This window comes from Myotis myotis, unplaced genomic scaffold (genome assembly GCF_014108235.1).
Source record: "Myotis myotis isolate mMyoMyo1 unplaced genomic scaffold, mMyoMyo1.p scaffold_m19_p_20, whole genome shotgun sequence".
NCBI lineage: Eukaryota > Metazoa > Chordata > Mammalia > Chiroptera > Vespertilionidae > Myotis > Myotis myotis.
The window spans coordinates 14,374,383-14,387,575 of NW_023416325.1; the positions used below are offsets into that span (position 1 = coordinate 14,374,383).

The window sequence follows — 13,193 nt, forward strand, 5'->3', positions numbered from 1 at the left end:
GGTGCGGAGGTGAGCAGGGAATGGAGTCTGGTTGGAGGAACAGCTCCCAGAGGAGAACGTAGAGATTAGGACTCTGGAGAGCACTTTTGCATGCTCCCCAGGAAGGCACAGTGAGCTTATTGACAAGGAAGCTGGATTCAGGGCCCGCAAGGAAACATCTGTTATTAAATAGAGTAGAACTTGATGTATTGCATTTCTTTTTGTGGTCAGGATTGTATCTGTACCCAAGTAGATTTTTTTGATTCTGGTAACTTCATGTTCAACCTTTCTACTAGTTTTTAACTTTCTCTTACTGCCATTTAACTTACTGAAAGAAAAGTAAATACTTGTCTTTATTTTTTATTTATTTATTTATTTTTTATATATTTTATTGATTTTTTTACAGAGAGGAAGGGAGAGAGATAGAGAGTTAGAAACATCGATGAGAGAGAAACATCGATCAGCTGCCTCCTGCACACTCCCTACTGGGGATGTGCCCGCAACCCAGGTACATGCCCTTCACCGGAATCGAACCTGGGACCTTTCAGTCCGCAGGCCGACGCTCTATCCACTGAGCCAAATCGGTTCCAGCTCTTGTCTTTATTTTTAATGTTCCAGAGAAATGTTTATAGAGGAGGAGTTTGCTAGAAAGAAAATCTACAAAGAGCATCTGTAGGTCTTGAAACGGATCTCATTTAAAACTTGTAAATTAAGTGGATCGTAACACAATATATGTCATGTATAAGATGCCTAAGTTTTCTCCCTCCTGCATGCTGGCCACCAGGGCTTTCTCGTCTCCCTCCCTGTACAATATCTAAAGATTTATGAGCCATTCACTTAACACTGGATGTAAGTTCCAGATCTTCTGTCTTTGTGGTTCCCTTGATCTGGACGGACTCCAGTTTTTTTGTGTTTCCCTTAAAAATGTTGCAGCCTGACCTGACCACAGCATTCTAGTAGTTTGTGTAAAGTCTCATTAATCTTGTTTCTGGCTGGGTGTGTGTTTGTTTGTTTACAAGGTCATTTGGTTCACATGCTGGCATTGCTCCCCCTCCAAAGTGTCTGGATATTCGGTTTCTGTGGCTTTCGATGTTTGTCAACAACACTGGCTCACAGGCTCTTTTTGAGAATCTGATGAAATCTTAAGATGTTTTTCCTGGGAAAGTTTACATATACACTCAACAAGTTTATGTGACATTCCAGGGGGTGCATGGAGCCCAGGAGGCCTCTGTTTCCCTGGATCTACAGCTGTGCTGTCCAGGACAGTAACCACTAGCCACGCGTGGCCATTCAAATGTAAATTAGTCAAATATATATGTTGGATTGTGTTTTTAAGGATTTCAAATGCACATTTTTATGATAATTGGTCTGTATATTGCATTGTGTGCCCACCACCCAAAGTCTCATCTTCCGCCACCATACATTTGGCCCCCTTTACCCTTTACTACTCCCAGCCCCTCTTCCCACCAGGGGCCACCGTACTGTTTGTGTCAGTTTTATATCCCACATATGACTGAAATCACGTGGTTCATAGCTTTTTCTTCCTGACTCATTTCGCTTTGCATGATAAGTCAGATTGTAGTAAGGTCGGCCTTTTAGTCACACCCACCGTGCTCAAGTGCTTGCACATGTGACTACAGGCTAGCACACAGGACCATGCAGACGGAGCACATTTACACCATTGCTGAAAGTTCTGGACGGCGCTGGTAGAGACACTGTGGTCAATTTATGTATCTGTAAACCAGTGCATTTGTTTAAAAACCCACTTATTTTCATTGCCAGAGCTTAGCGAAGTAATCTGTATTTTTAATGTTGTATGTAATAGTGGGACTAGATCTGTGTCAGGCCAGCAACTCTCCTTTAGTAAGTAAGGGCCTGCCGTGAGTTTAAAAGCAACAGATTTTTTTCCCTTGCCCTTACCCCGCCACTATCCCCCACCCCCCTGCACTTTTATTTTTTGAAAATATGCTCACTTTTTATAGTTTGTTTTACTGTATTTTTAAAGATTCTTTTGTGCCTCCTTTCTACATAAACATTGTTGGATAATTAGAATGGCAGGGGAGAATCTTATGCCCCGATGTCAAAAATCACACTACTGTTTTTTCTTTTTAATTTATATATTTTTATTTATTTCAGAGAGGAAGGGAGCGGGAGAGATAGAAACATCAGTGATGAGAGAGAATCATTGATTGGCTGCCTCCTGCGCACCCCACCCTGGGGACTGAGCCCGCAGCCTGGGCTTGCGCCCTGACCGGGAATCGAACTGTGACCTCCTGGCTCATAGGTTGACGCTCAGCCAGGAGCCACGCCGGCCGGGCCACACTACTGTTTTTGCCGTAAGAAAGCTATCAAGAATAATCCCAAAAATTCTCTGAAAGGTAAAAGAAACGAATAGCTGTCTCGGCCCTTTGCAGAGCTAGTCCCGCTCTGTCGTATCTTTTGTGGGCTCTGTTCTTCGGTACTCTTTCCCTTGTTATTCAGATAGTTTTCGTGACATTTATTATAAAAATTGTAACTTTTATTATTTAGGCTACGTTAAGTTATCTGGGCTTGCATGTGTCTGCTTGATTTCACCTTATTTCCATTCTCCTCACCTTTTGTTTCTGTAGTCGCTAACTTGTTTGTTAACATCAGCCCAAAGAGAAACCGAGCTAATGTCAGAAGAGCTGAGGGGTCTGAGGTCAGAGAAGCAGCTTCTGGTGCAGGAGGGCAATGCTTTAAAGTCAGAGAAAGGTGCGCTCATGTCCAAGCTTGTAGAGGCAGAGGCCAGAGTAACGTTCCTCCAGGAAGACCAGCGGAAGCTGTGGTCGATAAACGAAGCCCTCAATTTAGAGAAGGAGCAACTCATAGAAGAAAAGCTGCATCAGCAGGGGCAGCTCCAGAGTGAAGCTCTGGCTGCAGAGAGAGAGAAACTGCTTCAAGAAGTCACTGTCGCACAGGAAGAGCTCCTGAAGATGCGCACGGAAAGCGCCTCTCTGCAGGCTTCCAGAGCCGCCCTGCAGGCCCTCGTGGAGGAGCTTCAGTTCAGCAAGGAGAGTCTGACTGCCGAGTGCCAGAAGGACCGGGAAGAGAAAGACCGCCTGGAGGACCGCGTCAAGAAGCTCGTGAGCGAGAACCTTGCTGTGGCTAAAGATAAAGACAAGACCATTAAGAAGCTGCAGAGCTCTTACGAGGAGCTGGTCAGAGACCAGAAGGCCTTGGTGCAGGAGATCAAAGATCTCACGGCGGAGAAAAAGTCAGCGGCGGAGAAGCAGTCGGGCCTTGAAAACATATGCGTAGCCCTAAAGGTCGAAATGGATGGGCTCTTGCAGAGCAGCAGGGACCTGCAGCTGGAGAAGGGCGCTCTGCTTCAGGACCAGGACAAGCTCAGCGCCAGCCTGGCCACTGCGCTCCAGGTCAAACAGCTGCTCAGCGCCGAAGCCAGCGGGCTCCGTGCGCAGCTGGACACCGCCAGCAAAGGGCTGAGGAAGGCCGAGCTGGAGGCCATGCAGCTTCAGGCCGCAAACACCAGCCTCACGAAGCTCCTGGAGGAGATTAAGGCCAGTCGGGAGATCACGGACTCCGAGTGCATCCAGCTCCTGCATGAGAAGGAGATCCTGGCCATGTCTGAGAGGAGGCTCCTGGCCGAGAAGGAAGAACTCGTGCGTGAAAATAGGCTCGTCATTGAGAAACTCGGCCAGTGCTCCGGGGAGGCCGTGCGCGTGGAGACGAGCCTGAACGAGAAGATTGCGTACCTGACCTCGGAGAAGGAGACGGTTTGTCAGAAAGCGTCTAAGATCAAAAGGCAGCTGGACAGCCTCCTGAAGGAAAAGTCTGTGCTGGAAACACAGAACGGAGATTTACTTGCAGAAAGAGAGAATTCCATCAACTGCATAGGAGAGCTTAAAAGGAAGTACGAGCAGGAGTCTGCAAACAGGAGGCTCGTCGTGCAAGAGAAGATGAAGCTCTTGGGTAACCTCGATGCTCTGAAGAAAGAGCTCCAGGAGAGAAAAAAGGAAAACCAAGAACTGGCCACCGCCAAGTGCGAGCTCGCACTGATGCTGAAAGAGGCCCAGAGCGCCAAAGAGCACCTGGAAAAGGAGCACACCCACATCCAGCAGGCCAGGGAGGGCCTGAAGGCTGAGCTGGAAACGTGCTGCTCCGAGAAGGACCAGATGCTGAGGGACGGGCTGAGCCTGCAGGAGGAGTGCCAGAAACTGAAGGAGGAGGTGCGCGCGGTGCAGCAGTCCTTGCTCCTGGAGCAGGAGGCCCGGGCCAAGGAGAGCGAGTCAGCCTCCTACGAGAACAGCAAGTTACTTGGGAGGGCAGTGTGCCTGGAACAGGAGCTGGAAGAGCTGAGAGCATCCACCAAGGAGCTCCAGGCCGAAAACGCGGGGCTCGTCCAAGAGAAGAGCACCTCGGAGCAGAAGGTGGCGGAGATCCTGAAGGAAAAGGAGCTCCTGACTGCAGAAACGGCGCGGCTGGCTGCCAACATCGAGACGCTGCGCAGCGACTTCGCCTCCCTGTCCAAGTCCAAGCTGGAGTTGCAGGAGCTGCACAGCTGCCTCAGCAAGATCCTGGATGACCTGCGGCTGAGCCACCAGGCGGCCGTGGCCGATCGGGCCCAGGCACTGCAGGACAACAGCAGCCTGCTGGCCGAGAAGAGGGAAGTGGCGCTGAAGTGGGATGAGCTCCTGAAGGAGAAGGAGACGCTGGCCGAAAGCTACTTCATCCTCCAGAAGGAGATCAGCCAGCTGGCCAAAACCAACAGCCACATTTCCGCCAACCTCCTAGAGTCTCAGAACGAAAATCGTATCTTGAGGAAAGACAAGAGCAAGCTCACCCTTAAAATTAGAGAGCTCGAAACTCTTCACTCTTTCACGGTAACGTGGGAGGTCCCAGCCCTGAGCACCTGGACTAACACTGCACTAACTCGTTGGTGGCCAGGGCCTTTGTGCCCGTTTCCCTAAAGGCAGTCTACCCCATTTTCTCCGTTGTTTGTATGTCTCCAGCTGTTGTTGCCACCCGAAAGGGCACTTCTTTACTAAGTGTCTAATTGCAGGTCTCTCTCCATTAGAAATGAGTTGTGAACTGTGAATAACAAGGATATACTTTTTAACTTGAGGGGGACATTTTCATGAAAAAGTCAAATGGGGCTCTTTTTTAAAAATATGTTTTTATTGATTTCAAAGAGGAAGGGAGAGGGAGAGATAGAAACATCAGTGATGAGAGAGAATCATCGATCTGCTGCCTCCTGCACACCCCACACTGGGGATCGAACCCACAACCTAGGCATGTGCCCTGACCGGGAATTGAACCATGACCTCCTGGTTCATAAGTCAATGTTCAACCACTGAGCCACATCAGCTGGGCTCAAATATGGTTAAGGCTTATGAACAATAGTAAAATGGGCACATTGTTGAAATATATAGTGTCTTCTATTTGGCTTTTTACTGTTTTGTTGTGTCCGTCCATTTGGAGTTGGAAAGCTCCAGTGGAACCTGCATGGCTGGGAACAGGGAAGGCATAACACTGAATTCCCCTATGTGTCATTGGACCACTTGTAGTTGCAAGCAGCTGCCTAAAAAGGTTTTCATTTATTTTATGATTTTTTTTTTTTTACAGATTGCCAGCTAAGGGTCTATTTCCCTATTCATATTATCTTTTTTATTCACAGCCATGTTTATATTCATTACCCACCACTTTTCATAGACATTTCCATTCAGTGCTACTCCTTAAGCACTTGACCCTTACATTCTAATTGCGCAAATAATTTTTATTTTTATTTGAAAAATTCCCCACCTCAATTCTGAGTGGTTTCAAAAGCCCCCCAGTTTGAACTAGCAAGGCCAGTATTGTAAGCTTAGAACGGGTACATGTGATTAAGAGAAAAATGCAGCCACGAAAGGGTATCGCTCTTGATCGTCACTGCATGTTTCTCTCAAGCCTAAGCCAGGATGGCGAGTGTGACTGTCAGTGTCTCTCGGAAGGCACAGGTTCAGAGGCACGGTTTACTGAGAAATGGCCTGGGAAGGGAGCAGAGCCCCTCATGTCTCAGTCAGCATGTGCAGACCTCAGGCGGGCCCATCCCTGTGTGACCCCTGTGCAGCGCAGCCTGAGCGTTGACCTGGCGGGGTTGTTGTTGTTGTGTTTTTTTTTTAAAGTATATTTTATTGATTTTTTACAGAGAGGAAGGTAGAGAGATAGAGAGTTAGAAACATCGATGAGAGAGAAACATCGACCAGCCGCCTCCTGCACATCCCCCACTGGGGATATGCCCGCAACCCAGGCACATGCCCTTGACCGGAACCAAACCCGGGACCCTTCAGTCCGCAGGCCGACGCTCCATCCACTGAGCCACACCGGTTCTGGCAAACCTGGCGGGGTTGGTGGGCGTGGCCCCGTGCCTCACAGTGCTTTCTTGTATTTAGGCTGCTCAGACAGCAGAAGACGCCATGCAGATCATGGAACAGATGACCAAAGAGAAGTCGGAAACGCTCGCCTTCTTGGAGGATACCAAGCAAACCAATGAAAAACTCCAGAATGAAGTAATCAGATTTAAATGGCTTTTTGTACAAAGGACAGCTTATCGACTTCACGGGATGTTTGATCATTAACTCAGGATTGTTTATTTTTTTGAAGCGTGGCCTCATGCAGGTTTGATCTTCGTTAGCGGAGTCGAATGTACACCAGAACCACGATAATATTAAATAAAGTGTATTACTTCATTGCTTCCCTAGTAGGTTCCACCTTTTAAAAACAAGGGGGAAACCCTAGCAGCGTGGCTTTCTGTGGTGACTGTTTGGTAGAACTGCTGAGAGGAGGCGCTGACAACATGCTCTCGTTTTTGTGTCTTTTCTCTTAGATCACGCACACTTTTTTTTTTTTTCCAACTCTCTCCCAACTTTGAGCCACTAAATTTCATTCCTCAGCTCCGAGTTTGACATAGGCCTTTTCTTGGCATAATTCAGTACTGGTTGCCAATTGTGTCATCTCGAATTCATCACTTCTGGGTCTTGGATACATTTGTGGTGTCGAGATCATTTCGGTTCTGTCCAAAAGTAGCGTTCTCGTTCTTATACCCTCCTCTGATTTCCCTCCTCCACCCTCCAACTCATATTAGTCCTTTCTGCCTTTGGAAAGATGCTACCTAAATCCTAAGCAGGGTGATTCACTGGAATAGTGTACATAAAATTCTATAGAACTTTGGGTACTTTTATTTTTTATTATATTTTAAAATATATTTTTATTGATTTCAGAGAGGAAGAGAGAGTTAGAAACATCAGTGGTGAGAGAGAATCATTGACTGGCTGCCTCCTGCATATCCCCTACTGGGGATTGAGCCTGCAACCCAGACATATGCCCTTGACTGGAATCGAACCCAGGACCCTTCAGTCCACAGGCTGATGCTCTATGCACTGAGCCAAACCATCTAGGGCCTTTGGGTGCTTTTAAACATAACAAGCAGATAAGACATTAAGTAAAGCACAATAAAGACATGACCTTCTCATTATGGAAGACCCAGGATGTGAATCTGTGAAAGACATGAGCATTTTGAGATAATTATAGGGTCAATAAAACTCGACACGGTAGGGAGTACAGTGGGGCCTTGACTTACGAGTTTAATTCGTTCTGTGACGGAGCTCGTAACTCAAATTACTCGTACGTCAAATCAAAAAGTGAACGAGTGAAACACATGATGCTGGGCTGATGTGGCGTTCACTGTGACGTTCGCTGCGCCAACTAGCGATGGGGTATCTGAAGCTGGCTCGTAACCCGAATTTTAGCTCGCAACTCAAAGCAAAGAATCCGCCGAGAGACGGCTCGTATCTTGAAAAACTCGTTAGTCAGGACACTTGTAAGTCAAGGCCCCACTGTATATTTATAGAATTGACAGTCTTCGGAGAAGACTTTAAGCTAAAAATATAAAAACATTTTAAAAATCATTGATGATCATCAACATTAGAAGCTAAAGTAAATGAGAAGGTTTTAGGGACTGGCTCTCACCTCTGAGGCTAGAATCGTGTGCCTCAATAGCATACGCCCAGGTGTCTTGGTTGCAGCCAGAATGAATCAAGGCTGTATGAATCATTTTCTGGACACACTGTGATATTTTGTTTTTCTTGTTCTGTGTTACTGGAATGTTAGAGGGCACGAACAGGAAGATGGTGTGTAAAAATTAGCAAGACACTTTTTAGGACTCCTGACTGGTGACCTGTGGCAGAGCAAAAGTCTCTCTGGCCATGGGAGATAAGTATACAAATCCCAGAGAGCCAGCCGGCGCCCGGAGCACACACTGTGTGATGGGTGACCCCCTAAAGGGCTCCCCACCTAGAACTGCATTCCCTGCCAGAGCCTGTGATTGGTCACATCCCCACTCACCCCTGTCCCACGTCTGGATTCCCGCCAGGGGCCAGGCAGGCCCTACTCCTGGCTGTGTCCCCCGTGGGCAGGTGGTGGGGCTGAGCCTGTGTGAGCGCCTTTTGGTGCCACTACATGGCTTTTTCCTTCTCAGATTGAAGTTCCCATGGGTAACTCTTATCCCCCGTCTACACACGTTTTGTTTCAAGTAACTTTTACAATGAGGACTATGTAAAATTGGTACTGGTGTTGCAAAATATCATAGCCTAAATCACTAATTTTAAGGAGAGAAGTTTTTTTTTTCATTACAAAGAAGAACACTTACTGAGGTCAAGCCTTTGCAATTTCTTTCTTTCCTTTTCTTTTTTTTTAAGATGGTTCATACTTGAATAGCAAGTTCAATGATAAATGTCAGGAATTGTACACAAGGTGAAATGAAACTTTCATTTTAACTTACAAAGCAGTTTAGTCTGACATTTTGACCAGGTGTACAGGAATCCAACTAGGTGTAAAAGGGGGTGGTTTACAGTTTATAACACTTGGTCATATGCAGTCTTTTCACCAGGGTGATTTTTTTAAATAAGTGACTGAGTTCACTATTTTTTTAATGCCTATTTTTGTGAATAATTTGTCATTATTCAGTCATGTCATTGGAAAACAAGATAATTTCACCGAGCTTTTTTCTCTTGGTCTTTAAGTTGGATACACTTAAAGAAAACAACTTGAAAAATGTGGAAGAGCTGAACAAGTCGAAAGAACTTCTGACTGTCGAGAATCAGAAAATGGAAGAATTCAGGAAAGAAATGTAAGTTTATCTCCTGTGAGAGATGTTGTGGAACTTACTAAAATCACAAACGTGAAAACAATGCTAATTATTTAAAAAAAAACAACAAAACTTGACAAGTACATGGAGTAAAAATAGTCTCCCTCCTGCCCCCTCGGTGTTAGTGTACCTGAGAAGTAGTCCCTATAACACACTGTCGTAAGTCAGAAATACAGGTGTGGTAAAGACCAAGATGAAATGTGTGCTGGCTGGTGGCCCTAACCCCAACCCAGCGCCCCACTGCCAGCATCCCACCTCTGAGCCGCACTAGGAAACGGAGGGGCAGGGCCAGAGCGGGCCTCACCAAGAGGGCTTGGGCGTCGAATATGATCCCTCCTCCCAGCTATATGACTGCTCGTCTCTGGTCACGGTCATTCCTCTGGTTGGTGTTGAAGTATTCAAGGGCCTTGCTCTGTCGTTCTGTCCTGCCACCTCCCCCACAGCGTGGGGTGGTTTCACCTCTCGTAAGAGACGGATTGTTTTTGTGCCCCCTTCCTTGAATGATCCCCGCAAGCACTGAAAGCTTAGCGTCATGCCTGTGGAAGCAGGGGACCAGGGGCAGAAGACGGTGCTGCTGCCCCTCTAACCTCGGCCAGTTTCCTCCCTGGCGTACTTCCCTGATCCCTGATGGCCGTGGTCCAGGTAAGGGGCAAGGTCACAAGGCAGACAGAATCTAGGCTGCTTTTTTTTTTTTTTTTTAATCCTCAACCAAGAATAAGTTTTCATTGATCTTTTTGGAGAGAGAGGAAGGAAGAGAGAAAGGAAAAACAAAACATCAATTGGTTGCCTCCCACCTGGGGCTGGGACCTACAATGCAAGAATCAAACCCAAAACCTTTTGGTGATGCTCTAACCAACTGAGCCATTGGGCCAGGGCTAGGCTGCTTTGATTAACTTCTTCCTGGCCCACCTCTATGAAGTACATGTACCCACTGCGCTCAAAAGAAAAAAAGGTGTTTCTATTTTCAAATCAGGTCCATGCCGCCAGTTTTTTTTAAATGTATACATTTTATTGATTTCAGAGAGGAAAGGAGAGGGAGAAAGATATAGAAACATCAGTGATGAGAGAGAATCATTGATCGGCTGTCGCCTGCACACCCCCAATGGGATTGAGTCCGCAACCCAGACATGTGCCCTGACTGGGAATCGAACCGTGACCTCCTGGTTCATAGGTTGACGCTCAACCACTGAGCCATGCTGGCCGGGCCACCAGTTTTAAGTCCAGTTTTCTCAATTCTACAGCTTACTGCTGCCTTTATGATTTGGGGCAAATCTTTTCAGTTCCCTGAACCTCGGTTTCCTCATCTTTAAAATACAAATAATACCATGAGCTTCCGTAAGGGTTTGAGGATTCAATGAGAAAATGTGTAAATAAGCATTTTTGTTGATTTTAAAACATTGAACAAAGACTTAGGACATTTTGATATTTCTTAGACCCCTTGTTTTAATTTTCCTCGCTGTGGGCTCCTAATAGACACCAAGGATTGAAAAACCTTTAAAAGATGGAAATCTTTCCTAGAGAAAGAATAGGATCACAAATGTCTCTCACAGGCCATACAAACGCTGAGACCAAACATCCCCTGAGGAGGGCAGTACTCACCTGGGAGTGAAAGGTTTGGCTTATGATGATTTCATCATGAGTAAAACCTTTTATTTGGTCAGGAATTGATTAGACAGAAGAGGGGCTTCAGCTGTCCTATGTGCGTGTATGTTTTGATCGTTGGCTAACATCAAGCCTCCCAGGTTTTGATGTTTGTTTGTTTTTTAATATATTTTTGTTGATTTCGGAGAGTAAGGGAGAGAGAGAGAGAGAAAAATCAATGATGAGAAAGAATCATTGATTGGCCGCCTCCTGCATGCCCCCTGCTGGGGATCAAGCCCACAACCCGGGCATGTGCCCTTGACCAGAATCGAACCCTGGACACTCCAGTTCGCAGGCCAATGCTCTATTCACTGAGCCAAATTGGCTAGGGCAAACCTCCTAGGTTTTGAATGACTAATTATCTGAGGCTAAAATTCCCTCTGTCTCAGTTTCCCTTCACTTGCTAAATAAATATCTCTGTAAAACAACAAATTTAATGTGTTAAGAAGAGAATTGCTTTGTAGATTTATTCCCCTAAATCTTCACGAGGCCAGCCCAGTGTGCATATTGTAGGTGGATGGAGAACTAAAAATCTAGAAAACTGAGATGCCAAGCACTGCCACCCATTAGACAATTGAAGTTAAAAATAGATGTGTTCATGCGTCAGCGGATGGATTTATACCCAGATGACTGGACTCAGAATTCAGCCATGTATGGCATCTTGCTAAATGGAGTGTAGCCAGCACAGATTCAAGATTCATAATTGTATCAAAACCTGTGATGGCATAAAACTACAATGTAGTGATCAAATAAAATATTCGGAATGTCCATGTATGGAGGTTAACAACTTGGGAGGTATATTTTGGATTAATTTTAACCTTGGAAAGATGCTTAGTAAATAGAGTTAGCCAGCTCAAGTTTTTTTGTGTTGTTGTTTTTTTAAATAGATTTTTACTGATTTCAGAGAGGAAGGGAAAGGGAAAGAGAGACAGAAACATTGATGATGAGAGAGAATCATTTATTGGCTGCCTCCTGCATGCCCCCTACTGGGGGTTGAACCTGCAACTGGCCATGTGCCCTGACCGGGCATCAAACCCTGACCACCCGGTTCATAGGTTGATTCTCAACCATTGAGTCACACCAGCCAGGCCCTGCTCATCCTATATAAGAAAGTGGTAATATGCAAATTAACCCTCACACCCTCACAAGATGGCTGCCTACAACCAGGCCGGCAGGGAGGTTAGTGAGGGACGACCAAACAACTGAACAGCAGGCTGCGAAGGGCAACCAGGCCGGCAGGGGGGCCGTGAGGGGCAACGAGGCCGGCAGGGGGGGCAGTTGGGGGTGATTAGGCTGGCAGGGGGGGCAGTGAGGGGTAACTAGCCTGGTGGGGGGGGGGCAGTTGGGGGCAACCAGGCAGGCAGGCAGGTAAACGATTAGGAACCAGCAGTCCGAATTGGAGAGGTTGCAGGCTGGGCTGAGGGGATCTTCCCCTTCCCCCCACCCTCCCACCCTCATGCACGAATTTCATGCGCCGGGCCTCTAGTGTTTTATATGCTGATATTCACAAGATAGGTTAGCAGGCTATTTTTTAAATTTATTTCCTTTAATTATAGATTAGCATTATGGAAAGAATATAGTCCAAATAAAAACACCTGTTATATAACTAGAAAACTACATTTCCTTTGGGATTACACCTCTAGTTGGCCAAAAAAATATACTGAGATTCAGGCCAGCACTTGATTCTGACAGATATCGACAAATGAGACCATTAGATTTTTATTTCTGCCAGCAAAAAAAAACAACCAACAACAGCAACAAAAAGATTACAGACTTAATGCAGTTAGGACAGAGTACCTTGGCGGCAAAGTAAATCCCTTTGTCAACATAAGTAGGTTTTAGTATGACTTCCTAATGGATATAGTCCTGAAGACAAGAGGAGCACTGACCATTTCTCTTGTCATTTATTTGATAGTACATTGCGTTTTGTATGGCGTGTTTAGAAGTAAGGTAAATGTGGGTGGCGAAAGGCTGGATGTAGAATTTATTAGATTTTTTAAAAAATGTGATAACCGTGGGTGGCAATCCTCCTCCTGAGAGGTTAGAGCCATGTAGCCCCTCCTGTGTAGAGATAACACTGTCTACTGTTATTATAGATCCTATCGGGCACGTGACCCAGATATATTTTCCTCAGTGCTGTGAAGCTGGTCGGCTCCCACAGTTTCCGTGCCTGTCTTGTTTCTATGGTAACCCTGCACCCACTGTCCTTGCAGAGAAACCCTGAAGCAGGCAGCTGCTCAGAAGTCCCAGCAGCTTTCAGCACTGAAAGCGGAGAACGTGAAACTTGCCGAGGAGCTGGGGCGAAGCAGGGACGAAGTCACGAGTCATCAGAAGGTCAGTGGGCCTCGGGTGGGCGTCCCTGTCTTGGACACGCCGATGCCTGCTGCTGCCGGCAGGGCGCTGCTTAGAG

The 13,193-nt window shown here is 46.4% G+C and overlaps 1 protein-coding gene across 14 annotated transcripts in view; it reads left to right on the forward strand.

Moving 5' to 3' along the window:
• Window positions 1-13,193, forward strand: part of CLIP1 (CAP-Gly domain containing linker protein 1) — an 88,342-nt gene that overhangs the window by 53,167 nt on the left and 21,982 nt on the right. For 9 of the 14 annotated variants that reach the window (XR_004974950.1, XM_036354469.1, XM_036354472.1 and 6 more), the window contains 4 exons: window positions 2,589-4,841; window positions 6,390-6,506; window positions 9,018-9,124; window positions 12,997-13,117. Coding sequence is in view for 13 of the 14 variants with exons in the window: in XM_036354469.1 (XP_036210362.1) it covers window positions 2,589-4,841; window positions 6,390-6,506; window positions 9,018-9,124; window positions 12,997-13,117 (2,598 nt within the window). In the remaining variant the exon portion in view is untranslated. The remainder of the gene's footprint in view (window positions 1-2,588; window positions 4,842-6,389; window positions 6,507-9,017; window positions 9,125-12,996; window positions 13,118-13,193) is intronic. The other 5 variants (XM_036354477.1, XM_036354478.1, XM_036354480.1 and 2 more) reach the window with 2 other exon arrangements.